At 42.4% G+C, this 27,948-nt stretch overlaps 1 protein-coding gene across 3 annotated transcripts; it reads left to right on the top strand.

Annotated features, from left to right (window-relative positions):
* Positions 1–27,424, top strand: KLHL8 (kelch like family member 8). Of its 3 annotated transcripts, none has more exons than XM_086747626.1 (10): positions 1–70; positions 12,264–12,574; positions 15,728–16,276; positions 18,584–18,770; positions 19,451–19,594; positions 20,772–20,883; positions 23,240–23,408; positions 23,961–24,120; positions 25,130–25,331; positions 25,834–27,424. In XM_086747626.1, the coding sequence occupies exons 2-10, from the start codon at positions 12,371–12,373 to the stop codon at positions 25,955–25,957; spliced, it is 1,851 nt and encodes a 616-aa protein (XP_086603752.1). In that variant the 5' UTR covers positions 1–70; positions 12,264–12,370; the 3' UTR covers positions 25,958–27,424. The 3 variants fall into 3 exon arrangements, with proteins under 3 accessions (XP_086603752.1, XP_086603753.1, XP_086603754.1); XM_086747627.1 differs by having other exon boundaries at positions 11–70; positions 12,331–12,574; XM_086747628.1 differs by lacking the exon at positions 1–70 and having other exon boundaries at positions 12,479–12,574; positions 15,807–16,276.
* Positions 27,425–27,948: the final 524 nt, after the last annotated feature.

The following is a 27,948-nucleotide window of genomic DNA, read 5'->3' on the forward strand; positions in this document are numbered from 1 at the left end:
CGGGCGCGCGCCCCGTCCTCCCAGCGGCCGGCCACCCGGCGGGCCCCGGCTTTCGGCGGCGGCAGCGCAGGTGAGCGGGGCGGGCAGAGGGCGGGAACCGGGTCTCTCGTCGTGTCCGTTCCCCCCCCCGCAGCAGGAAAGCTGCGCCCCACTCCCGGGCCCTTCCCCCGGGGCCGCCCCTCGCCGCCGTACCGCGCTCGCCCTCGGTCGAGGCCCGCCACCGCCATGGTGGGTCGCCCCTGCCTTTACGTAACTCGCCCCCACTCCTCTCCCTCAGGTGTAACGGGAAACGGTCCTGCTTGCTTTGGCGCGGGCGGGGTAGCTTTCCCTCCTTGCAGCCCCCCTCCGTCCATTCCTACGTTAAAGAACCTGGCTCCCTTTCATTGCGGGTGGTTATTGCCGCGACCGGCTTCAGAGACCCAAACCGCGCCTGGGTTTCTTGTAAATTAACCTAGAATCGGTGCAGCTCACCCAGGGCTGGATTCTGCCCCTTGCAAGAGCAGGCGGGGGTAGCACACTGCCTGGGCCAGGCTCTCCTCAGCATCAGAGGGCTTCTGCTTTGGAGGGGCAGCCGTGGAGCCCTGCACTCACAGAGCTCCTGGTTGCCATACTATTCAAGCACAGAGACAAAAACCACACAAATAAACTGAGCTGGGAGTCCACGCGTTCGTTCCAAGGTGCTGTATGCAATTTGCTGCTGTGGAGACCGCAACCTGCAAAACTAGTGCCCTGGTCAGCTTACTATTGACGTCTTGTAATGGATAACAGGTAAAGTCATTCAGTTACCCTAAAGCAAATATTTCTTGCGTTAAAAAACTGCAATAAATTACCTCTTGCTACTGGGGAGAGCCTCAGGAGCTCCTAGCCTTTCCTTCCTTCTCAAATAAATGAGAATTTCAGGTGCTACAACTCCACCAGCTCTTTATATTGCCTGCTTGAGTTTCCTTCCTGCTTTGATAAGTTCCACCGTCCCATCTCCATTCAAGCCAATTGCTTACTGGCTGCTGGGAGGTATCAATTAATCAAGCTCTTATCCATAAGGAGTGTGTAGGTAGTTTCCAAATCAAATAGGGCCTTCTAGGTCATAGATCTGCATTTCATCCTTGTGCCTAGTCATTCCTGTGTATTCTGCAGTAGTAAAAGTTATAAAACTCGGAGATACTTGGCTTTGAGTGCCTGTTGCAAAGGCTTCTGGAAGTATAATCAAGAAACACTTCACACATGTATGGCTATAGAAAAGTACCACAGCAGGTAAAATAGCTCATCAAATGTTAACCAGCTAAACCACATCAGCTGTATCACATATGGCTTTGATTTCTTGTCATGGGGGTTAAGCTGCAAAAAGTTCAGCCACCTTCTTTAAGCAATTGACTTAGTTTGGGCTGATTGCCCTGTAATCTCTGTGTGAACTCTTGTGCTATGTAAGAAGTGTGTCCGCTTTGTAACATGCCGAGATTGTACCTGTAGTTTCTGTGCAGCATGTGATTAGCAGTGTACTTGTGACCTGGTTTATTTCAATTGGTAGTGAGATGTCAGTAGCCTGGTGTCTGGTTTTCTAGTTGGCCTTTTATTTGTAAAAGCAAGTTTAATCAGTGTGGTTACGAGAGGACACAGCCATTGCATGATTACTGCCAGTAATGTGATGCAAGGCAGCATAGTACCGTGTTAGCTCGTGTCGTAGTTCTTCCTCAGCAAGCATCACCAAACAGATTTTATTTATTTAATAATAATTTCCTCTATCGACAGTTGTAGCTTCTTGGGTTGTGAAGCCTTTTATCTTGTATTACCTCTGCCCTCTCCTGATTTCAAGCACATTTTGAAGGAGCCTTACAGCTCTGGGACAAAAGGAAGACGATATTGCTTTATGGTTTGAGCTGTTTGACTTACGAGTGTAACATGAGGCTGCAGTCTCAGTGAATCTGGATTCTAGACGAGAGAATGTGATGGCTGGCAGCTAAGGTAGAGAGCCCTGAGAGGATGGGGTCATGAGTTTATGGAACATGGTGTTTGGCTACAGCTCTTGGATGCTCTGGTGGGTAACATGTCTTGATTCACATGTCCAGGATAAAGTGCAGCTGCCACATGATTTAGAAGTTATTTTGTTCTCCGTTAACACTTCCTAGGAAGGACTGGACTAAACAGTGCTGTGGAGACCATTAAACTATTGTTATTTTTAATCAGGTCCATCAGAGAAGACAACAGTTCCTCTCCTTGGTAAGGGCCTGTTCTGTGTTCTTACAAATGTAAAGTACTAGTTAAAATTTTTATGACGTATCTATCAACACTTCACTATGCTCCCAAGAATTGCACCGATTTACAGTGGTTTTTCTTTCATGTTCTACTTTTTGGATATTCCCAAGGTTACCTTGCATAAAGAAGTCACTTCTTAAGTACACTTGTATCTGCAAAGCAGAGTCCTTTGCTGTTCTAGGGCTTCTGATGGGTTTTGGTGGTTGTTTTGAAGCAAAAGTAAATCAAGCGTAAGTAAATTGTGGCATATTAAGTTGCTTGTTTGGTTTTGATTATGCAAATCGGGGTATGCATGTCTCAAAGGAGGAAAAAGATCTTTGCACAGGAGTTAGCAGGGCTCTTTGAAAGAGCTTTAAACTAGATTTGAAGGAGGAAAGGGATAAAACCAGGGTCACTAGAGATGAGCCTTTGGGCAGCATGCCAATGTTTGAGGGACAGTGCGCTAGCAAGGTCTTTTGGTCTGTCATCTCATTGGAGGAAGGGGGTGGAGACCCATGCTGCAGCAAGGACGCAAGGCTTATTGATGTGTTAGAAACCACAGAAGTGCCTGAAAATGGTCACATAGGAATTAGGGCTTCTCCCCCGAAAAAGGTGGCGGGATCACTAGCCCACCTGAAGTGCATTTACACCAATGCACGCAGCGTGGGCAACAAACAGGAGGAACTGGAAGCCATTGTGCAGCACGAAAACTGTGATACAGCTGCCATCTGAAGTAGAGGCCTGAGCGATAGGCCCTGAACTAAAGTTAACCTCTAGCTGAACCTTCCAACCAAACGTTATATTAGTATCTGATCATTAGTGATATATGTATGATCATTAGTCAGAGATGTAGCCTAGATAAAATATAATCATTAGTGAAGATAAAATGTCATGAAAATGTATTTATCTTTCCTTATTTAGAGGCAGGTTGTAAAGGCCATGAAACCAGATGTCAGGCCTTCTTTGGAAACACATGGTCAAAGCCAAATAGGTGAAGAAACTTCCTTGGTTCCTTCTTGAGCCTTGGCCCGGCTTGGGTGGCATCTTAAAGGAGAATGAAACCAGATGTTTCCACATTTGAAGTTACGTAAGCTTGTTTATTTAACCATATAAAAGCTGGACCCTCTTGCAGCGACTTTGGAGACCTCACCTACGAGTGGACGCACTGCGTAGGACCTCCCAGTTGCTTGGAAAGGTTCTCCAAATCCCTGCAGTAACTGGGGCTCCCCAGCGATTGCGGATGTGGATGATGGTAAAGTATCAGGGCAATGGGTGATGTGTCTTTCTTAATCACTATAGTTAGCCATATATAGTAATGACTAGGTACATTGCCTTGTTTTGTTTTATTCTTGCTGTATTATTTCACTTCTTATTGCTTTAAACGTAAGTAAAAATAAGCTCACTTTTTTAACCTGGTGTCTGTGTCCTTTGTGCTGACCCTGTCCATTGGCAAAACACCATCACAGAAACATGGTGGGATGACTCGCACAACTCAAGTGCTGCAATGGATGGCTGTAAACTCTGCAGAAGGGCTGGGCAAAGAAGGAGTGGCAGTGGGGTAGGCCTGTATGTTAGGAGTGTTTTAATTGTCTAGAGCTTGACAATGGTGACAATAGGGTTGAGTGTTTATGGGTGAGAATCAGGGGGAAGGCCAATAAGGCAGATATAATGATGGGAGTCTGTTATAGACCACCCAACCAGGATGAGGCAGACAAAATATTCCATAAACAGCTGGGAGAAGTCTCACAATCGCTAGCCCTTGTTCTCATGGGGGACTTCAACTTACCAGATGTCTGCAGGAAATACAGTACAGCAGAGAGGAAACAGTCTAGGAGGTTCCTGGAGTGTGTGTAAGGTAACTTCCTGACACAGCTGGTGAGTGAGCCAGCTGGGGAGGGCGCCCTGCCAGACCTATTTGTGAACAGAGAAAGGCTTGTGGGTGATGTGATGGCTGGAGGCAGTCTTGGGCATAGTGATCACAAAATGACAGCAGTTTGAGATTCTTGGAGAAGGTAAGGATGGTGGTTAGCAGAACTGCCACCTTGGACTTCTGGAGGGCAGACTTTGGCCCGTTTAGGAGCCTGGCTGAGAGACTCCCTTGGGAGGCAGTCCTGAAAGGCAGAGGAGTCCAGGAAGGCTGGACATTCTTCAGGAAGAAAATCTTAAAGGTGCAGGAGCAGGCCATCCCCATGTGCTGAAAGAGAAGCTGGCAGGGAAGGAGACCAGCCTGGCTGAACAGAGAGCTTTGGCTGGAACTCAGGAAAAAACAAAGTGTTTATGGCCTTTGGAAGAAGGGGCAGGCAACTCAGGAGGACAACAAGGATGTTGTGAGGGTATGCAGGGAGAACATTAGAAGGGCCAAAGCCCAACTAGAATTTAATCTGGCTACTGCCATAAAAGACAATAAAAATGTTTCTATGCATACATTTGCAACAAAAGGAAGGCTAAGGATACTCTCCATCGTTTATTGGATGCGGGGGGAAACACAGTGATGAGGAAAAGGCTGAAGTACTTAATGCCTTCTTTGCCTCAGTCTTTAATAGTAAGACCAATTGGTCTTGGGGTACCCAGCCCCCTGAGCTGGAAGACAGAGACAGGGAGCAGAATGAAGCCCCCATAATCCAAGGGGAAATGGTTAGCGACCTGCTACACCACTTAGACACACACAAGTCTACAGGGCCGAATGGGATCCACCCAAGGGTACTGAGGGAGCTGGTGGAAGTGCTCACCGAGCCACTTCCCATCACTTATCAGCAGCCCTGGCTAACAGGGGAGGTCCCAGTTGATGGAAGGTTAGCAAATGTGATGCCCAATTACAAGAGACAGAAGGAGGATCCAGGGAACTACAGGCCTGTCAATCTGACCTCGGTGCCAGGGAAGGTTATGGAGCAGATCATTTTGAGTGCCATCATGCATGTACAGGACAACTAGGTGATCAGACCCAGTCAGCAGGGGTTTATGAAAGGCAGGTCCTGCTTGATCAACCTGATCTCTTTCTATGATAAGATGACCCAGTTGGTGGACAAGGGAAAGGCTGCGGATGTTGTTTACCTGGACTTCAGTAAAGCCTTTGACATCATTTCCCACAGCATTCTCCTGGAGAAACTGGCTGCTCATGGATTGGACAGGTGCTGGGTAAAAACTGTCTGGATGGCCGGGCCCAAAGAGTGGTGGTGGATGGAGTTAAAGCCAGTTGGCAGCTGGTCACAAGCGGTGTTCCCCAGAGCTCAGTTCTGTTTAATACCTTTATCAATGATCTGGACGAGGGAATCGAGTGCACCCTCTATAAGTTTGCAGACGACACCAAGTTGGGCCAGAGTGTTGATCTGCCTGAGGGTAGGAAGGCTCTGCAGAGGGATCTGGACAGGCTGGATCGACAGGCTGAGGCCAATTGTATGAGGTTCATAAGGCTGAGTGCCGGGTCCTGCACTTGGATCACAACAGCCCCATGCAATGCTCCAGGCTTGGGGAAGAGTCGCTGGAAAGCTGCCTGGCGGAAAAGGACCTGGAGGTGTTGGCCAACAGCCGGCTGAACATGAGCCAGCAGTGTGCCCAGGTGGCCAAGGTGGCCAGCAGCATCCTGGCTTGTATCGGAAATAGTGTGGCCAGCAGGACTGGGGATGTGATTGTCCCCCTGTACTCAGCACTGGTGAGGCCACACTTCAAATACTGTGTTCAGTTTTGGGCACTACAAGAAAGACATTGAGGTGCTGGAGCATGTCCAGAGAAGGGCAACGAAGCTGGTGAGGGGTCTGGAGCACAAGTCCTCTGAGGCGTGGCTGAGGGAACTGGGGTTTTTTACTCTGGAGAAGAGGAGGCTGAGGGGAGACCTTATTGCTCTCTACAACTACCTGAAAGGAGGTTTTAATGAGGTGGATGTCCATCTCTTTTCCCAAGTAAAGCGTGACAGGACGAGGGGAAACAGCCTCAAGTTGCACCAGGGGAGGTTTAGATTGGATATTAGGAAAAATTTCTTCACCAAAAGGGTTGTCAAGCACTGGAACAGGCTGCCCAGAGAGGTAGTGGAGTCACCATCCCTTGGAGTTGTAGATGTGGAGCTTAGGGACCTGGTTTAATGGTGGGCTTGGCAGTGCTAGGTTAACCGTTGAACTGGGTGATCTTAAAGGTCTTTTCCAACCTAAATGATTCAACAGTTCTGTGAGAAATGAACAAAATTGTCAAGCTATCATCCCGTAAAGCTCAGAAGACAGTTGGCCTTTCCGGTGTGTGATGGAAACTGGGATTAAACCTCAGTAGAATTTTGTTGAGCATATTCAAATATTGGATGAAAGGAAGCAGAGAAGAAGCTATCTCAAAACAGGATTAAGGGACTGCCAGGCAGAATTATTTCCAAAATTAGATTTAATCTGACTATGCTTTTCATGCTCTACAAAACCTTTTTTGTCCTTGTTGTGTTTTTCCAAGAAAGAGCAATCCTTATTCGCTGTTCGTATGTCTATGGCAGTGAGGGGGTTTTGGCTGTAGAAGCAGATGAAAGAACCACCTGTGTGACAAGTAATGTAAACCAATAATACATGTCAGTTTTAGCTACAAATAACCTTTGAAATACTAAACGGATCTAGAAATTTTGTATTAGTGTTATCTAAGAATTTTGTAAATGAATTTCTACAAAAGGAAGCCTGGTGGTTTTAAACAAGCTAAACCAGTTAGATGTGTGGTTTCTGTTTTGTTTTTTTTTCTGTTAAATTAACTTTGCTGAAAAGTTCAGTAGGCTTAGGCTTGTAATGCAGTATGTAACTTGAACTTTCCCATGTTTTCCAACCTTGTCTGATTTGCCCTAATTAGCATGGGCATCTGAGCAATTTCGCATGAGGCTTCCTTATCTCCTTTGATGGAATGGGTCAATAGAGAAGGGGAGAGCACTGGGGTTTTTATACACTATTTTGTCTATCAGTTTTTTCCCACCACGTTCCTTCTTGGTGATGCAGCTGTAACCAGACTGAACAGTGACCGGCTGCTTGTGCAGTCCCTGCCAAAGCTGCTGCTTGGCTACAGTTTGCACTGCAGCTGCCTCCTGCCTTTCCCGCTTCTCTCCTTCTGTCTCGTCCTTAGCCCTGCCAGCTGCCCTCTTTTCAGATGTTCAAGTTTTCTTAGTACAGCACAGGACAATAGCTAGACTTGTGCTGCTAGCTAGATTAAACTGGAGAAGATCTTGCCACTGCATATGCTTATCTAATCGTGTGGTCACGAGCACCAGGGTATAATTACCCGCAGACACTCATCAGGCTCTGTATTAGACAAGTTAGTTTTACACAGCCACAGGTACAAACTTGTTTACATTTGTATGCATGCAATCTGTTCATACTCAAGTCACTTCCAAAACCTCCCTGCTCATAGGGCTACCAAGCTTTGCATTTACAGAAGGCAAATTTGTTGTCTCCTTCAATTAACAAGCCCTTTTGTTTTCTGAGCGAGGCTAACTGCCCTTCTTTGCACAGATCTCCATGTGATTTTTATTCATCTTGTGGGTGGGTAACCAGGACTGTTACAGGACCGTTGGCAAAATTTCATCTCTATCTTCATTTCTCCTGGACTTCTGCCTTCTTTTTTCCAGCTTCAGTACCACTGCTCATAAAGAGCATTGGATTTACGGGTACCATAGTACCTCTTATCTGAACACTGCCTAGTTGCTGTTATAGTGGGAGTCAGTTTTGTTTCTGTTCTGTATCACTGAAATGTCTTCCTCCCTTGTGTCAGTGGAAGAATGAGGACGATCCGCTCTTTCTGGGGCACTGTCTCCCAAGGTACCTGACAAGGGGAAGAGGCCATGTATTCCAACATTCAGATTGCCTTGTCGGCCAGGATTCCTGGGGTTTAGTTTCATGACAGAGGAAAACAGCGATGTTCATTCATGTCCTGCCACTGCCTAATGTCTTCCATTTCTTTTTGCTTCAAAATTATTTGAGGTATTTTACCTCTACTGAACATAAGTACTCAGTGACTTGAGGAATTTTACACTTAATTCAGTTTCAGATTAGCTAGAATGTCTGAATCAAAATTGCTTCACTTTAGGATGCTACTGTTATCTGAATTACAGCAGATATAAGATAACATGTTTGTGCTCTGACCTCCCATCCCTGCTTGCTTTTCTAAGTTTGTTAGTGAGAAATAGCTAAGAGGGGATCCTCGGTCCCTTGCCTGAGGACCAGAACATCAGTTCTGGGATCTGGAACAGCTGCACTCTGAGAACAGCAGACATCCTCAATATTTTTAAATATTTAACTTGAACGAGGAAATTGCTGACTTGCTCTCAGCAAACAATGGTGAGCTATAAACAATGTTTTGTTTGTTTTATTTATTCAGACAGTTACTCCTTCATGGAAAGTGTCAAGCAGCTGTCTACAAGGCATAACAGATGATGTTATGAATGAGGCACTTCCTTTAGTTTCCTGAGCCAGTCAATTTCTGTGATGGTCAAAATACTAGACTATACCCAGGCTGGAAGACTAATTGCCAAGATGAAAAGGGAGCACGTTATTGAGGTTTTGAATGACCATGGCAGTGTTTTGTTCTAGAGAGGAAAGACTATGTGTTAAGTCTGCGGCATTCACCCAGTACTAAACTAACCTCAAGTAGTTGGATGTTTTTGTTGCGTTACTGTTGATTTAGGGAGCAAATCTGTAAACAGCTCTTCTCTCTCAGTTTGTGGATTCTTAATACATAATTAACAGAGCATCATGCATGCTAACCTAAGTGCTGATTAGTCCTCCAAGCTAGTGGTTCTTAAACTAGTGAAATTCTGTATAATTAAACTGTTTAATTAAAATACAGCTTCAACTTCTTGCTCTTTTCATATGCTATCCCTTTAAGGCTGTTCAGTAACAAAACTATTTACCGTTCCACTTGAAGCTGGAAGGAGGTAGGAGTAGGTTTGGAGTTGAAATATACTGATCTTCATGACTTCTGCTTGACCTTCAGATTTCCAGAGTTTATGATCTTGATTCAAGTGCTGCTAAAACTCATCTCTGTTCTGTGTAAAATCTGAGAACAGTGAAGGCCTATAGCTAAGCATTCAGATAAGCCCAAACCGGTATTTTCTGCAAATGAAACATCTGTTCTCTGCTTCTGTCTGGGTCGTGATACACTGAATCACACACTTCAATACATTATCTTAGTACTGTGTTTTGCATCTGTGATGTTACTTCTCTTTGTGTTTAACTCTAGCAGTGCACTGTGTTGATAAGACTGGCTCTTTACAGAAGTTAAGTATGGTAGTGGCTCCTGACTTACCTTAACCCTCCACTTGTGAAAATGCCTTGATTTTTCAAATAGCTGATACAATTCATAACAGTGCTTTTTCTCAAGTCAGCTACAATTAACAGCCAACTGGATATATACAGTGACCTGGCCCTCCTTCAAAGTTAGCTTTACAACTGTCTCACGGCTACAGCTGGTACTTTACGTAGTAGATGGTGATTTGTTTGAAGACTCAAACTGTGAGATGCTCTAATTTAGACAAGCAGAGGATTTGTGCATAGATATCTAAAGAGATCTGGATGATTGAGATGTATCACAAAAACAAAATGGTCCTGAATTGGTGACTTAGGGGAAGAACAAAAATCATATCTAAGATACTATTATATGTCACAAAGTCTCATCAAATGAAACTGAAGTGTGTCAGGCTATTGCTAGCTGAATATTTCCTAAAGGTTATATTAAACATGTTGATTTTTAACATGTCACAGAAACTTTTTACCTAAGCAGCAGTAATTGACTTGCTCTGATGTTCCCGTACACTTATTTGATACTGCCATACTGGGAGCTCCCTCGTACAAGTGATTCTCCTATCCATGGCTACGTACCTGAGTAATGGCCTTGGTCTCCTCTGGTGTGATTTCTAGTTTCTTCCCCTGCAATACCAAGTGTGTACTTAGTATGTACTAAATATATAAATCCAAATATGCACTCAACTTCTTTTCTTACAAGTGAGAGCTCAGAGCACCTCCAAGAGCTTAATTTGATGTAAGCATCAAATATGGATGAAAAGCATTGCTTAAAATGTTACGTTTGGCTTTTGTGTTACTGCTGAGTTTAAAACATAAAAAAAAAGTCACATCAAAAGCACTGATTTATCTTAAGACTTGTGGGTTTTGTGTTGGTGTTTTTACAGTGGCATACCATCAACCTCTTTTACACTGAGACACAGAATAGTTTTGGAAAGTATATGAGCATTTGCAGTTAAAGCATGAGGATAAATGTAGCATATATGCCAGATGGAAAAACCTTATGGCTTGGGAGCTGTCAACTATTTGCTAATCAGTGGCAGTTCTATCTGAAAGCAGTGTTTCTACTCAGCTGTAAAAATACTGTTAGGTGTGAGTGGCTAGGGAGTAGTGAAGTGAATGTCAGTTAAGGACCAAAATAAGCAAGAGTTCTCTAGAAGTGTAGGCTAAAGATGCTGTATCTTATCTCTGAATGAATAATACATAATGCTTTTCAAACCCCTTGTACAGCATTTCAGCTTCTCTCTTTTTCCTCTTGCTTGTCCATGTTTACTTTTGTAACTTCAGTAGATTGCCTCTGAACCTCTGTGTTACATCCATATCTCCATGGTAATAGTGACTTCTTTGAAGGGCATGTTAAACAAAGCAAAGGTGGTGAGTACCAGTAGTGGAGGATTGATTTGAAGTTAAAAGCAGAGAACAAAATACCAAGACTTTTCCTCCTAATGAACTAGAAAAACATCTTAGTATAGTGATTTGTCAGATCTGTCATAATAGAAGTTAAGTTTTCGGCAGAAAAAGGTATTCCTTGCTATGAACTATATAAATATCCTGTGATCTGTAATATCTTTGAGCTAGTTTGTGGTTTTGGAAGATGTAAGATCTTTCTCTTAGATATCTTTTAAAGGAAGAATACTTACTTTGCTTACAGCACAGTTAGTGAATATACTAGGCATGTTTGATCTCACTTTAACCTGCCTGGCCCGGCGCAGCCAACAGCCTTGTCACTGCACAGGACATGGAGCTGGCAACAGCCCTGTGACCTACAGCAGAAATAAGTATGATCGCCTTCAGGTCACTTCATTTTTTTTTTTTGTGGGCTTCATAATCTTCCACAAAGCTTGTGGATGTAAACCTAAATCTCACTGAGTTGGCTTTTATGGATTTTAGACACACAGAGCTGAAACTTAAAATATGCTGGGAAAAAATTTGCTCTTCCTCTACTGCTTTACTTTTGTTTGCAAATTAAGTGGTGGTCTTCAAGCTTAATCTAACTGAAGCTCACAGCAGTGGGAAGACTAAAATATTTGAGTGACAGAAGCAGAAAAAGCCTTCTCCCCATTGGCTGTGGTGTCCCTCATTTGTTTTTCAGCCCTGGGAAAGCTGTGATGTTAGAGCAGCTAAGATTCCTTTAGTCCAAACTGTATAAATCTTAGACGCCTTAAATATCTTCAGCTAAGCTGGGTGAACATAGTCTAAAATAAAAGCTGGCAAGCAGGAGCAAACTTTTGCATAACACTCATTGTCATCCTTTAAATATTAATTTGTTAGATTAATAAGGTTGCTAGATAAAAGGAAATAATTTGCATTCCAAGATCTTTCTCTAAGTGTAAGTTATTGTTCTCCAGTTCTGTAAAAGCTTTTTAATATTTTGCTTACATTTACATAAATGCACAAAAGACTTAAGGATTGCTTTAGCTTTTGAAGAGACCTAGGAAAGCCGAGTAAGAAGTATGTACAAAATACCTGTCGGGACAGATCATAGTCTGTCTGTGGTAGCAGTGATGAGAGATGATGCTATTTAGGGACCAAAGAAGCACAGCTGTCCAATATATCCTTGACTTTTTCATGTATTTTTCAAGAGGTGTGGGCAAAAGTTCACAAACAATGGCTTTTCCTGAAGGTACTGCATAGGATTCTTGACTGTTGGCCTTTTTCCCCTCCTTCTCCTCTCACCTTCCCCAAGTAAGACTATAGGTAGTATTTATAACATGTAATCAAAGTGTTCGTTACTAGCGGTACCTACTATCTCATCTGCTTTTTGTGTGGGTTTTTTTTTTTTTTAAACAGGAAGATGAGCAGAATTTAATTGCATTTTAGGACTTGATTCCTGATGGGCTGGATTCTGTCTTGGCAGGAGTTTTTGAAGATTCACGCAGTGAAAGAAGAAACAGCCAATGGCTTCAGAATCTATGGTCCCAGCGCAGGCAAAACAACATGCGATAAAGGGAAAAAGGCGGCAGCAGCAGCAAACTAGGTCTTCCAACAGTGACGGTGAAGATGACATCTTTGTCTTTGAAGCAAATGAGGCTTGGAAGGATTTTCACAGCTCTCTTCTTCACTTCTTTGAAGCTGGAGAGCTCTGTGATGTTACACTGAAGGTGATGTTGTCACACATTCATTGCATTTAACATTCTGAAGATTAAGCTGCGAATAAGTGTGTTGGGGGTGGCTATGAATTTGGGCAGGGGTAGGGAAGCCACATAATACCTGTTGTGACGTGCGGAAAGCAGACTCCACAATCTGTAAGATTGTAAAGTAGGTATGTTTATTCAGCACTGGGCAGCACAGGGGATCGCTCCTCCAAATGTGCACAACGTGTTAAGCAACCGGTACGGTATTTATGCATCATCCCGCGGACTTGGTTATATATTAATTAGGTTTCCGATAAATCATTATCATAAGTTTCCTCCCATGACAGGTTATTCCTGGGTCTCTGTGTCCATCTTGTGTCTGTGCTCAGGAGTCACAGTCTCTCTGATGGTCGTTCTCTCCTCCTTATTACTATGTCCAGCTGCGTGGATTCAGACCTTTGTCCTGCTTTGTTCTTGCTGCCAGGGTGGTTTCTTGCTGACTTATCTTTGCTGGTTCCCAATTTCTTTGGTTATTCCGCTCTATCAGTTGGTTCTAAACTTCTTAAGTCCCCTTATCTTGGTCTCAGCCAGTGTGTCTGTACCCCCTCAGGGTGTTCCCATCTAACTTATCTTAGCTCTTGCTAGAGCATCCTGAAAGTATCTCGTTATGTTAAGTTTATGACTCTACTGATCTTTCTCTCAAGGTCAGTAAATCATTGATCACTATTTATCAGCTTGATTCCTTGGTATTAATCCCTTCTTTCAGTTGGATCTGAGGCATCTCTAGATATGCTCATGGGTTTTTTTTTTTATTTAGGACATTTACAACTAAAATGTAAACACTTACCATACTGACAGTTCAAGAGAGGAAGAACATGACTTACTTCTTTGACCTCACCCAGCTTGCCTTCTAAGCAAGTTCCTACAGTTGATCAGGGTATTACTGTGCAATTTCAGCTCCTTGTTAGCCTCTTTGTTCTCATACACATTCATCCCCAGTCTTCTATTTTTTTTGCATTCTGTGTTGCTTTGCTAGATTTTTCCTGGCAAACAGGATTTCTGGAACAAATCTAACTTCCAGCAAAGAAAGAAAAAAAAAAACCAAACACCCATACAATTATGTTCTACAGCTGATCAAAGAGTAAAGGAGGAGGAGGACGAAACCAGTTTTATGATTCTTGCATAGCATTGCTTTAATGCATTCTGTGTAACTCAGCTGTATATTACAGTTTAACTTTCCCTAAGTTACGCTTGTATTAATGTTCATTTTTATTATTTGTGTGGAGCTACTTTGGTAATTTAAGAATATTAGATTGCATGACTTGGCTTCCAGTTCCCAAGCAGAGAGTGTAATCTATGGAGGCTAGAGCAACCTATGTACATCTTACTGTAAGGCTTCCTAAATCAGTGATTTTGAGGGAACTGGAAATTGTATCTTGAACAAAAATTTTCTGGAGGGCTCGATTTTTCTTTCTGCTCAGGCATTTCTCATATTTTAAGAACAGTTACTTCTCTACTGAACTTTCTGCTTTTGTGCATGATCTCTGATAGTGAGCAATTCTGGCATTGCTATTGTCAGACGAATTATTGATTTAACTGTTGGCACTCAAAATATGATTGTGTATCTGTGATAGCTAATAATTGGAGGGGAAGTCTGATTTTGAAATACCAAGAACATGATGGATATTTAAAATTAAGCAGATTTGGGTAAAATAGTGAAGCCACTTAATTCAAAAGAAAGATCTAATTTGAGAGTGGGATGATGGGCAGAATGAAAAATCTCTGAATGTGAGAATGGCCTAGGAGCTTTCCCTGATATAGCAGGCCAGCTGGTAGCATCTTTTTGCATCAGTACTATAATTAGCTGGAGTGCTGACACTGTAACAGTGACAAACCATGGGAGCACACAGGGAGACTTCCTCTGCTCCAAAGAGTTAGAATCTGGAATTTCACCTACTGTCTGCTGCTGTTATATGCTCCCTCTTAGAACGTGGAGAGTGGCAGAAGCATACCATCTGCTTTTCTCCTGTTGGTTTGGTATTTGTTCATTTGGTAGGTCTAATAACTGTTCCTTCTGGAGTGATCTAACTCACACTGAACCATCCATCTTTTCCTCTCTTTTAATCTGTGTACTCTTCCATGTGTGTTTGCTTTCTGTACTCAACTTACTGGTCACCAGGCAGGTTACACTTGTGTTGATAATACACACTTATAAAAAGGATAGAGCAATTGTGTATTCAATCAGAGCTAGAAAAAAACCCTCTAAATTATCCTTTATATTTTTTTTTTTTTAAATTGCAAGACAGCTCACTGTAAGACCTTCATCTGAAAATGAACATGTAATTTGATTCTGTCAGGGATAGTGGTTGCTTAATGTGGCCATCCCTTTATGTTAACGCAGACTGCAGAAAGACAAAGGCTGTAAGAAAGCACTCCTGGAACACATAGTAGTGGATTGTTGATTTGCCTTCAGTATTTACTTCTCTTTTCATGTAATTGAATTCTAGAATTTCATAAGTGAAAAGCTTATTTTGCACTTTCTGATCAGAATTTTGAAAAATACTGTGTCTTTGTGGGGAATATTACATTTTTTTTGTGGCTAAACAGCTTCTAAAAGTCTTGAAGTCTTCAATTAGTAACTTTTAATAATCTCTGTATTAGCTGTTATTACTGTGGTTTTACATGAATTTGCTTCTATGAAGAAGCAAATTCAATTCCTCAACAGTAGTAAAAGTCCAGAGGTTTAAATTAAGGAGTCTAAAAACGTCACTTTACAATTTCTCTCCCTCTTAAAGTCTCTGAATATACATAAAACAAACAAGTGCCTAGCAGTCTCCTCCTGTCTCCAAGATGCATCTAGAAGGTTCCTAAGGATGTTTCATTTAAAAAATAGGACATAGCTCTTGAAGAAAAGCAAGTTCAGTGCATCAGTGCTATTGTTTCCTTGTGTTATGGCCTTGCCTTACTCTGGCGGCCAAGTTACAACTCAGATCTGCTTGGGATACATTGATCTAATGTCAGAAGTACAGGGCAAATGGAGTTAATTTGTTTGAACAAAATACAGTAGCTCAATGCATATAGAGTTCAAATTCTTATTTCAGCTTAACTGTCCATCCTTTCATAGCTGAAACTGACATTCCAGTAAAAGAGTGTTTGGGTCTTTTTGGTTTTTTTTTTCAGGTTGGTTCAAAACTTATCTCCTGCCACAAACTGGTGCTAGCTTGTGTTATACCTTACTTCAGAGCCATGTTTCTTTCAGAAATGGCTGAAGCCAAGCAGACGTTGATCGAGATCAAGGACTTTGATGGTGATGCAATAGAAGACCTAGTGAAGTTTGTGTACTCCTCCCGGCTTACTCTGACAGTGGATAACGTCCAGCCTCTCTTGTACGCTGCTTGCATTCTTCAGGTGGAACTGGTGGCAAAGGCGTGCTGTGAATATATGAAGCTGCACTTCCATCCCTCCAACTGCCTGGCAGTCAGGGCATTTGCAGAGAGTCACAACCGTATTGACTTGATGGACATGGCTGATCAGTATGCTTGTGAACATTTTGCAGAAGTGGTGGAGTGTGAAGACTTCGTGAGCGTTTCACCGCAGCACCTCCATAAACTCCTGTCCTCCAGTGACCTGAATATTGAAAACGAAAAGCAAGTTTACAATGCTGCTATCAAGTGGCTGCTAGCCAATCCACAGCATCACGCTATGTGGCTGGATGAAATACTTGCGCAGGTAGGGCAGACTGAGGGCTGGGTGCCTGTCTCGTCACTGGTTAAGTTGTCTAATCAACTGTTAGTACTTGGGTAGATCTCAAGATGAAAGATGTTCTTACCAGTTGGTGCCTCATCTGGTATTCACAGTTGTGAGTTGACAGTGGAAGCAGGTTAGATCTATTGAGTATCAGGAAGAAGCGGTATTCTCCAGTTTCTGTAGAGACAAAAGTATTCACTTACTTTATGCTGAGGGGTGGGGAGCCAACAAAAAGCTGCAGTTGTGTTAGAGCAGAAAGATGTTAGATTTACACACAGTGGAGAACATAAAGCCATCACCTCACTTGGTTTGATGCTATTACAGCCTGAAATGCTCGCTTCCCTTCCTGGCAAGTATTTGTACTTAACAAAGGACAGCAAAGCTGTCAAGGAGGTGGGGTTTTTTTACACGGCTAGGAAAGTAAAACTGCAATGGAGACATGTCACATCAAGTCATGTGACTTCTGGAATGTTCCATGTATTTAATTAACAAAAGACCAAGATGCGTTAGCCCTGCGAGCGGGCTAAGAAACATATGTTAAACCCTTTAACGCTCACTAGACTAGCACTGCTGGTTACCTGTAGGATCCGAAAGGTGTGTGCAGTTAATTGTCTAGACTTGATGTAAGTCCACTGCTTCTGAAAGAGACACATATGGGTATCAAAAGATCACTCAGCTGACATTAAACACCCACCAGACCTCCTCCTGGCAAAGCATTACGTACTTCAGTTATTCAAGCTCCGTATGTGCTGGTTATGGGAGTTTAAGGTACATTATTTGAGACAAGTATGGAGAGCCTGTGCTGGGGAGGAGAGGGAATGTGCCATGTACTGCAAAATGCCCTATGTGTGTTAGCAGGTATGATGAACTGTGCTGTTTCAGTTGTCACTGAACTCCAACTTGAATATTTTGCATTTGGCAGATTTGCTAGTATTTGCATCATGTGAGTAACGAGAGGTCCACTAACATGCTGCTGTCATTGTCTTCATGCATCATTTTTCACATTTCCTGGTAAAAAGATCACAACTGTTTATTAACTGTCTTCCAGAAACCTTCAGTTTCATATAGACTAGCATGAGGTTTTTGGTACCAAAAAAACCCCAAACTTCTTTAGTACACTAATTTACAGGCAATATCATTTGAGATTTTTTTTTTTTTTAAAAAAAAAGGAGATTGATTTTTATTGTCCAGTTGTGTTAGCAGATGAGATTAACTGCTTTATTCTATTCATGGAAACCGGTCTAGAATGAAGCAATGAAAAAGTAACCCCCTTCCTGTAAATATGGGTTATTTGCCAGAGTGTATGGAGCCATCAGTTGATCTGGACATTATTGCTAGCAGAAAACATGACTGGGCCTCTTGACGGTTATTATCCGCATCATAATCAGCCTTACGGGTTTTGCTGTTGTAATGAAGTCCTGAATTTGTCAGCCTTGAGTTCTTACTGCATCACTAACCTCACGAGTCTATTAGCAGGGCTATGGTCGTGCTTTTAAGCAGCCTAAAATAGGCTGAGCAAAGTAAAAGAAATGGGACTGAAAGCAAGTAGGTAAGGAGGAACTGGTAGAGACACTTGCTTATTTGAAGACAGGGACAGGGACATTTCTCAGCCAGATAACAGCACCATCCTGCTGCTCTCTCTGAGAAGCACTGGAGATAATGGACTTCTCCTTCACCATTGCTGCTGAGCTCACTGGGAGCTGTTCGACAGTGTTGACTCCAAACATTACGAAGTCAGATGGTGGTTTTACTTCAGTTACCTTTCAACCTTTTTTTTTTTTTTTTTTTAAATAAAAAAATCTTAGCAATACCCCCTTAAGTAGAAACTTGGTTCATGCCAGCAGTGTTTCCTTTCTGACTTGCCACCCAAAGAAAATGAACCAATCTAGCAATAGCCCTCCTATGCTGGCATAGCGATGAGTTGACAATTCCTACCCTCAGCAGACCAGCCTGACACAGGCTACCCTGGTAAAGTCACGGACACTGCCTGCGTCGCACCAGGCAGGCGCAGTTGCAGCACAGGCAGCGGCACTTCTTCCTCCACTCAGCCTGGGCCAAGGGACTGATCTCCATTGCTTCTTAAACACAAATGGTTGTAGCAAACGTTTGGCACTAAAAAGAACTGTTCATATTGTTGTTATTGTGGAAAAAAAACCTCTGAAAGCCGTTCTTTTTAGTGGAGAGCGTGGGGCTGGCAGCTGGCTCAGAAGCTGCCATCTGTTAGGCGTGCGTCACTGTGAATGGTGAGTCAGTTCAGCCAGTTACTCCAACTGTGTTCATTTCTGTCAGGTACGGCTGCCTCTCTTGCCCATTTGTTTCCTTATGGGTGTTGTGGCAAAGGAAGAGATTGTCAAGCAGAATCTAAAATGTAGGGATTTGCTGGATGAAGCAAGAAACTACCACCTTCACCTGAGCAGCAGGGCAGTGCCAGACTTTGAGTACTCCATTCGCACAACACCAAGGAAGCAGACTGCTGGTAATTAAATGTGTGTCTGATTATCCAGTAGGGAGTGGTGTGGAGAAGAGGCGGCGGCACATCTGTGCAGGGTTAGATAGCTTGGTGTAAATGGTTGTTAATGCAAAATTGGGAAAGCCATTGCGAACCTCTCTGGTAATTAGGTAATGTGCTGCATTTTCCTAGCAGAACTTTAGCAGTCATTTTCTATCTTTAAAGTATTATTTATTTATCCTGATTGGCTCTATTTGTATTAAAGCTAGAACTGTTAAGTGTGTTATGTCCAGGCAGTATGCTCAGAGCTATACTGAAAACAGTACACACTGATCTTTTGGGGCAAGGAGGTTGAGCCAACTTAAACTTTGTCTAACCTACACCAAAAGTGAGTGATGAATATTAGACTGCAAATCCTAATTTTTACATTGTTATATTTAACAATCAATCTGTTTATCTCCCTAAGCAAAATCACAAAAAGCATATTTAAAATATGCACTGTTTTTGCAAGAGCATAGATAGTTAATTGCCATAGAAGCATGCCAAGCAAAGGCCAAAATCCAGCACCCAGTTATGCAGGGCAATAACTGTGCCCCGCATAAAAATATGACTTCTCCCAAACGACATAATTTCCAGTTCACTCTGCTATACAACTTTATCCCCCATCTTTTTGCTAGTTTTCTGGAAACCTGTTTTGTCTTCTTCAGGTGTGCTGTTCTGTGTCGGTGGTAGAGGTGGATCGGGTGACCCGTTTCGCAGCATTGAATGTTACTCTATCAGTAAGAACAGCTGGTTCTTCGGCCCTGAAATGAATAGCAGGAGAAGGCATGTGGGTGTGATCTCTGTGGGAGGTCAGTAATCCTATTCAGGAAACTCTATTCAAAAGGCACTTGTTTGCTCCTTTTGCTGGAATTGGTACTAAATAAATCTGTCTTGCAATGGCTTAATTGTTGGATATTCTTCAATTTAGTAAACCTTCTCCCCATGAAGGGGTTTTTGATTCTGAAACAACCTGAGAGCATGCTTACTGACATTACTGTGAACTGAGAGCCTTGTGGTTGTTCAGACTGGACAAGAGAAGGCTCCAGGGAGACCTTATAGCAGTTTTCCAGTACCTAAAGGGGGCTTATAAGAAAGATGGGGACTGACTTTTTACCAGGGCTTGTTTTGATAGGACAAGGGGTAATGGTTTTAAAATAGAGGGAGGTAGATTCAGACCAGATACAAGGAAGAAACTTTTTACAGTGAGGGTGTTAAAACACTGGAACAGGTTGCCCAGAGAGGTGGTGGATGCCCCATCCCTGGAAACATTCAAGGCCAGGTTGGACAGGGCTCTGAGCAACCTGATCTGGTTGGAGATGTCCCTGCGCCTTGCAGAGAGGTTGGAATAGATGGCCTTTAAATATCCTTTCCAACCCAAACCATTCTGTGATTCCATGAACTGTATGTAGCCTGTTGCCTTAATAGGTGATTTAATTATTTTTTAAAATCCATTTATAAAGAAGTGGCCTTACACAGCAGAGTCAGCCAGAATTTGCTAGTATTCATACTAGCTCCCTTCATACTTAAATCCATACAGGCAAGTCACTAAGACCATAGCTCTTCCAAGAGCAGACATACCTTTATTTTTGAGCCTCCATCTTCTGAAAAAAGGTCTGTGCAGTCCAGAGCAGCTTAGCACTCATGATGCAACTTTTCCTTGTACACAGTAGCCCCTGTATTGCTGCAGCAGAACAGAGATCATCTTTTCTCCGTAGGAAATCTGGAGAGACTGATATAAATGTCCAAAACTCATCTGATCTGCAGTACTCAAGTTATGTTTTTTGCCTGCATATCTCAAGCTTTGTATAAACACCCACATTAGAACAGATCTCTGGTTGAGTAAAGCATCTAAAAATATAAAGTCCATACTTAGGAAAATTCTGATATTGAAAACATTTGAAAGCTTTAATCTTTGCTTGAGCTGTTTGTCTCCAGGGATATTACATAAATGCAATCTTTGTATCAACAGATGTGTATGTGTTTCAGGTAAAGTCTACGCAGTAGGTGGACATGATGGAAATGAACACTTAGGAAGCATGGAAGTATTTGATCCTCTCACAAACAAGTGGATGATGAAGGCATCAATGAACACAAAGAGGTACATGTCCTGTGATTGATAGAAAATTTAAGTCCTAGTCTCTGATACATCATTTCTTGCTGATGCTGAGAAACCCTTCCAACCCTAACCATCCTATGATTTTATGATTCTATGAACATCATGTCTATCCTGCCTTTACTTGGGTTTCCAAACTCTGCTATTTTTAGGATTTTTTTTCCTACTTTGGAGCTTTATGCTATCAAACACCTTTATTTACTATCTTTAAAGTAAACACAAATCTCTATCACATACTTGGAGACATCACATATTTGCAGAAACACAAAGTTGTGTGTAACAGTGCAAAACTGCATAATCCCTCTCTTCATGGAGAGGTCCTGGATGGCAACATTGGTTGTGTTTATGCTTTGGCTTTCTTTTGTCACACAGTTATCCTTTTTTTTCTTTTTGAGTGGGGCTGGCTTCTGGAGCAGAGAGCTCTTCTACTCCAGCTGTGCTTACATTCTAATATCAAGGGCCTTTCTGCTATGCCCGATAAATAACTTGAAACTGATTAACTGATTCTGTGGGGTTTTTGCACTTTTTAAGAACGAGCAAGATAACTGCCAGCAGAACATGCACAGTGAAATACTTTATGCCCAGGAAACCAATAGCTGCCTATGTTTTTGCCACAAAAGGCCAGAAGCACTAAAACACAGATTCAGATTGAGGATTTTTCTTGCCTTTTGACATTTAAGATTCTTTTAAGAAGCTACTGTATTCACAGATTTGTAACCTTTTGTTTCTGCTGTCATTTAAATAAATCTCCTTAATTCTACATTCTGTTTTGTTACTTGTTGTTTCTAAAAACATAATATACAAGTAGGAGTAAAATACTGAGCATGGCTAAGTCCTAAAGCTATTTGTAGCTTTGACCTCATCAAAGTAGAAGACCCAGACTCCTAGAAGTAGCTTCTTGCTCCTCTTCTTCCCTCATGCCACCACCCCCGGGCATATTCTTGGCAAACAGCAGCCCTAGATTTCTGCGACATTTCTTACTCAGTAGCTCGGGAAATGAAAGGGCTGCTGTGCCTTGGCCACGCTCCACTCCTCCCATTCTTGGAGGTGGTGTCAGAATACTTAGTTGAGAAAAAACTGCCACCATTGATGGCATCTACGTGATCTGCTGAGGCAATTCAAGATAAGTCCAAGATATTGCCACAAAGTTTCTTGTGTAGAAAAATCGTGCCTTCCTTGCTGCTGCCTAGGTATCTGCGAACCTGCCCTCTGTGTAATGTTCTCAGCAATGGGCAAGAATGTTCTCAGTGAAATGGTAAATCTCCTATCTGGGTAGTTAAAGCAGAAACTTAATCCTTACATTCTAGACCAGACTTTTGATTTTGTAGTACTGATTGTACTCCTGTATTGGTAGATTCAGTAGGAAAAAAAAATCTGACAACTATTTTAATGCAGACAATGGAAAATAACAGAATGGAAGAAATCGCAATTAAATCTTGCTAGAGTTCAGTCATCTAATATGCAGCACAGGTTTGCCTTTTAATGTAGAACCATAGAATCATTTAGGTTGGAAAAGACCTTGAAGTTCATCACATTTCATTAACCTAACACTGCCAAGTCCACCATTAAACCATGTCCCTAAGCACCACATCTACATGTTTTTTAAGTATCTCCAGGGATGGTGACTCAGCCACTTCCCTGAGCAGCCTGTTCCAATGCTTGACAACACTTTCAGTGAAGAAATTTTTCTTAGTATCCAATCTAAACTTCCCCTGGCTATTATATATATAATATAATCATCCTCAAATTGTAGCAGCAGCTATACCAACAAAGTTAAAGCCAGCAGGTTTTTGGTTCTCCATCACATTCAATAAAACAAGATAGGAGGTGTAAAATTCAGTACCGAGATAGAGAAATCAAATAACTAAGACAATCTTATGTATCCAAGAATGTAAGTAGAGGACTTGGGCTTTAGGTGACATTGATTCCATGCCCACCTGCCTTTATTTGGTTTTTTTTTCCTTTAAACGGGAGCTTTGTCTTTTTTCCGTCTAAAAACATTCTAGCTGCAACAGTCCTGTTCATGGGTAAAACAGGAACATAGAGATGCCTGGGAAAGCTGAGGTGAAGTTACGATAATACTCTAGAGCCCCTCTAAAGAGGGGGCTGCAAACATACAAAAGACTTTCAGGAGAAAGCTGCAAGACTGACACAGGTGTGCAAGAGGGCCAGCCACAGTAACTGGCCATTATTTATTATAAATTTCACTATTAAAATTTTCATTACTTTTTTCCCGTTGTTTGAAACAGGTGCCAGTCAGCCAACATTGCACTTGACATGTCTTTCCCATTCCCTTTCCTTAAGGATTTGCACTGAGGTATTGATGTTATGGTTTTCTTAGGAGAGGAATCGCTCTTGCCTCCCTTGGTGGCCCCATTTACGCAATAGGAGGTTTAGATGACAACACTTGCTTCAGCGATGTGGAGAGATACGACACTGAGTCTGATCGATGGAGTGCGGTTGCCCCAATGAACACTCCCAGGGGAGGTGTTGGCTCCGTAGCCCTTGTGGTAAGTGACTGTTTCCTCCCAAGTCAAGGCCAACGGAGAAACAAATCTTTCTTTTCACATCTGCTTTTATAAGGCAGAACACAAGATTTTTAAACAAAACGCAGCTGCTGGGTCTGAGCAGCTCTGGGCATCAAAATCCTATGGAACTGTGCAAAAGGTGAGGATATTTGGGGTAATACTCATATCAAATTGGACTGCCTTCCCTGTTTCAACAGTATCTGAGGTACTGGGAACAAGTACCAGGACCCTTCTAACATCACCAGGCTAATGCTTCATGTCGTATTCAGAAGATGCTGGTTTGTCATGGTTACTATATTTAAAGGTACTAAATGCATCTGCACTTTAATTCCCCTGTCGCCGTGTATAATCTGCAAAATATCTGCAACCCTACGTAACTTTTTCACTTCTTTAGTTGAACGATAGTGTTTACAAGGTGTAAATAATTAGGACTGTACGGATATACCATGTTTTCCTATAATTTTAACATTGCTTATGAAAACCTGAGTAAATACATAAACATAAATAATCTTTCTCTACAAAACTGTTTTCCAGAACCATGTTTACGCTGTGGGCGGCAATGATGGTGTAGCATCTCTTTCCAGCGTGGAGAAATACGATCCCCATTTGGATAAGTGGATAGAAGTGAAAGAGATGGGTCAGCGAAGAGCCGGCAATGGTGTCAGCGAGCTCCACGGCTGCTTGTACGTTGTTGGTGAGTAGGCATGTGGCGTTTTGTAGGGCTGTTTCTGCCAGGCACTGGCGTTTGGAAGAGGCTGTTGTTGCTAGAGGAACTGGGGAACAGATAGACCTGGTCTGTAACTTTGTGTTCTTGGGCAGGAGAAGAAAGCAAGCACAACCAGGGCATGCTTAAACAAAGGTACATTAGTGAGGAAATAAAAAGCAGTATTTTTTTATATTTCAGGAGGACTATACTGTTCAGGACAATATATCTATATAGAAAATCCTCTTGAGACTCACTAATCTTGAGTTTCCTTTTCGGAAAATTATTCTTAAGTTCACAGACCTCTAAAGCACTCTACTTCTACTTTGAGTGTAGACAAGAGGAGTTTTTTTTCACGGTGACTACACTTACTGCACAGCCAGTTGTCCTAGGCCTGTCTTGTTCTGCTTTTCCTTGCATTTACTTGCTTTCCCAAGGGAGGAAGACACCAGGTAGCTATGCTGTAGTCATAGTTTCAGAACTCTGCCTTGTATATTGTCATGAGTGATTTTAAAAGTTTCAAGTAAAATGCTCCTCTGACAGCTGCCTCAGCAAGGGGAACGCATCACTGAAGTCTTACTTGAGGATTTTTTTTCCTACTCAAGTATTCAGCAATGCTGTAATTTGAAGACACCGCAAGAGTGTGTTTTGCTTAAGTCAGAATAAGATCAGGACCAGCCTTTTACTGGGCTTAGTTTTTTTCTACTCCAAATGAGAAGCTGTTTCATTATAACTATGTGTAAGATGAATTCAAGAAGAAAAATAATAGAAATATGTTCTCTTTGCAACTTGAGTAGAAGAAAACACTCTTGGTAATGGTTGTACGGTGGCAGGAGGGAGAGCTGTTAGATGAATTAATTTTTAAGAGCTTTTAAAATTCATATAAAGAAATAGAGCTGCACACTAGCCCACTGAATGCTGAGTAGCCTGATAATACCAGACCTAGATATCACCAGCACTAGAAGTGGCTAAAAACTGATAATGTCATGATTCCTTGCAGGTGGCTTTGATGACAACTCTCCACTGAGCTCGGTGGAGCGGTTTGACCCACGCAGTAACAAATGGGAATACGTAGCAGAGCTTACAACTCCAAGAGGGGGCGTTGGCATAGCGACACTGATGGGTAAAATTTTTGCAGTTGGAGGTCATAATGGCAACGCGTACCTGAATACAGTGGAAGCATTTGATCCCATAGTGAATAGGTAATTAGATTTTTTTTTTATTTGGCTTAATAGGACAATGCATTTGATCCCATAGTGAATAGGTAATTAGATTTTTTTTTTTATTTGGCTTAATAGGACAATGCAATCTGCCTATATGAAAACACAACATAATAGAAATAGTGTGCAGCAGGAGTCTATCTGTGGTTTCCTGGTAGTAATTGAGTAATATCCATGACTAGTGATACAAGAGTTCTGCTTATGCCACTAGGTTCTTCTGGTAAATATTTAAGCACCACCTCCTCCTCTCCCTCCCTTGGCCTCCTGCCTTCATTGAATAAGAAGCTACATTCTTCTTTTTGTTTCAGTCTGGTTTTGCACTAAATTTACCAGAGAAATAAGAAGAATAAACTAGCAGAGTGTATTTTTGTGCAAACAGCTAGGCTGTATAATAGAATTTCAGACACAGAAAAGAAATACTTTCAAGTTGCTCAGAAAGGACAGGAACTTACTTTTCTTTTTTTCCCTCTGTCATCTTCTTTAGGTGGGAACTTGTTGGCTCTGTGTCGCACTGCAGAGCAGGGGCGGGCGTGGCTGTGTGCTCTTGTCTCAGCAGCCAGATCCGGGATGTCGGCCAAGGATCCAGCAACGTTGTTGACTGCATGTGAGCTCCACTGCCTCCTCCAAATTCGAGAGGAATGATAGTAGGGAAGCACTGCAGAGCTTTTAAACACTGTGTTTTGTATAGTAGGTTAAGAAAAATCCAATACATTTTCTTTGTGAAAATGTTACCTTCTGCAACTGTAAAGCTTTTGGTGGCTTTCTATCAATAGTGATACAGAAAAGCCTGTGAAAACATGGAGAAAAAGTGTAACTCACAGGAGAAAACCTGCCAAGAGCTGCAATCATCACATTTTTGAGTAGCTGTAATTTCAGAATCATGAGGCAGCTGTTGCAGGGACTGATTATTGAGCTGTGAAGCAGGCATGGGGTGAGGAGAGCGAGCAGCAGTTAGTACTGCTGAGCCTTACCCAACAGCCCCGCTTTGTGTTTTCTGGAGGACTCGAGTGCCATTTCCTATAACTTATTTTCAGGAATGTAGTCTTAAACATTTCTTAATTGTACAAGAGCTTTGTTTCACAAAGCATCTCAAGTTTTAGAAGGTAACAACATCCCTGTTGCACACTAAGATAACTGCAGCAGAGAAGTTCACTGCCCACCTCCCAGGGGACTGCTGGCAGCAGTGGAAATTGCAGGTACTCCATCTGAAAACTGTCTTTCAAAGTATTTTTTCAAGCTAATACACTTGTTACAAAGCTGAAAAGATTCTTTACCTGAGTTGAGCCACTGGAATACTGGAATTCTCAAGTCTTCAGTAAAATTTGTGATAACCGCCCTCCACCTCTTCTGTTGAGAGGTCATTCCTGAGGTAACCAGTGTAATTTGTCCTACTTTGAGATGATAGTGTGTGAAAATGTAGGCTTCAGTGGTGTCTGAATCACCATTTTAATACGAAATGGAAACGCATAATGAAAGTTGCAGTATTCTGTAAAGACCTGTCACTGCAACTCTAGGAGATGACATCTCCAATTTCAGTATCCAGTAGCAACTCCATGGTAATTGTAGAGGTACTGGCTCTTTTAAAGTAGTTCAGCCAGGAAGATCTAGCCTCAAAATGGGTAGATGACTTACAGCTTACATAAACCAAAGAGAATCAGCAACAAAAAGATCTGGAAAATAAAAAAGTACTTACATAAAAAATTAGAATAGCAACTTGACAGTGCTGTGTACAAAGGCGTCTTGTTACACAGTCAGAAACCCTGAATTCCGAGCAAATTCCAGCTGGAAAGACTGCAGATTCCTGTTCCTGCATGACCCTGAACAGACCCAACAGCTGACAATCCTTTATGACCAAAGCCTGTTCCAGATGACCAGGGAGAGCATCAAACTTCTCTGCATTCAGTGCCAGGGAAGAGGCAGGACAGCACAAGCATAAGGCACAGGCGTGGTTCGCTGTTGGGTTCCCATCATTTAGCTTTCCTGTTTCAAATGGCTTGCACTTTGGTAGCACCCAGAGACAAAATGAACGGTACTGTAAATAATGAAACATTGCAATAAAACATTTGTACTTCAAAGCACCTTGTTTATAGTATGGCTGCACGCTGTTGCGGGGAAACATGACAACATTGAGTATTTTTTGGTTTCTGCAGAGTATAATTCCCAACGGGAAGCCTTTGTCAGCAGGGAGAACCCTGCGTTACAGCTGTGGGCCATACCACCCTGCTACTGCCTTTTCCCCTGTGCAAGGACATGGTCACCCTTGAGGTATTTCTGGTTCTTGACGTGGCTTGGAGGGGTGGAAAGAAGAGGTGCAGGTTCCCTCTCTGGAACCAAACAGGTTCTTCTATGGATGTCCTGGCTAACAAGAAAACTTAAGAGAAAAAAATAAAAGGGCAAGTTTTCCACGAAGTAACTCTGACTGTGAAACCACATAGCCTGGCAGCACTGCTTGCCAGCTGATACATTTCTCCTTTCGGTGGGAAAGTGCCAGCACCCATGGGTGCAGCCTGTAACTCACACGCACACTGACAGCAGTCACCTTCCAGGCACCAAAAGGAGATGCCTGCGTTCAGAGGGGAAATTTGGTTACAGCAAACAC

The sequence above is a fragment of the Chlamydotis macqueenii genome, chromosome 4 (assembly GCF_036417535.1).
Source record: "Chlamydotis macqueenii isolate bChlMac1 chromosome 4, bChlMac1.mat, whole genome shotgun sequence".
NCBI classification, from domain to species: Eukaryota; Metazoa; Chordata; class Aves; order Otidiformes; family Otididae; genus Chlamydotis; species Chlamydotis macqueenii.

Excerpts from the sequence above, each read along its gene's own strand:
- KLHL8 (XM_086747626.1), top strand. The coding sequence starts at position 12,371 with ATGGCTTCAGAATCTATGGTCCCAGCGCAGGCAAAACAACATGCGATA. Across the intron at positions 19,595-20,771 it reads GGGTGTGATCTCTGTGGGAG|GTAAAGTCTACGCAGTAGGT; the intron begins GTCAGTAATCCT and ends TATGTGTTTCAG. Across the intron at positions 24,121-25,129 it reads CGGCTGCTTGTACGTTGTTG|GTGGCTTTGATGACAACTCT; the intron begins GTGAGTAGGCAT and ends GATTCCTTGCAG.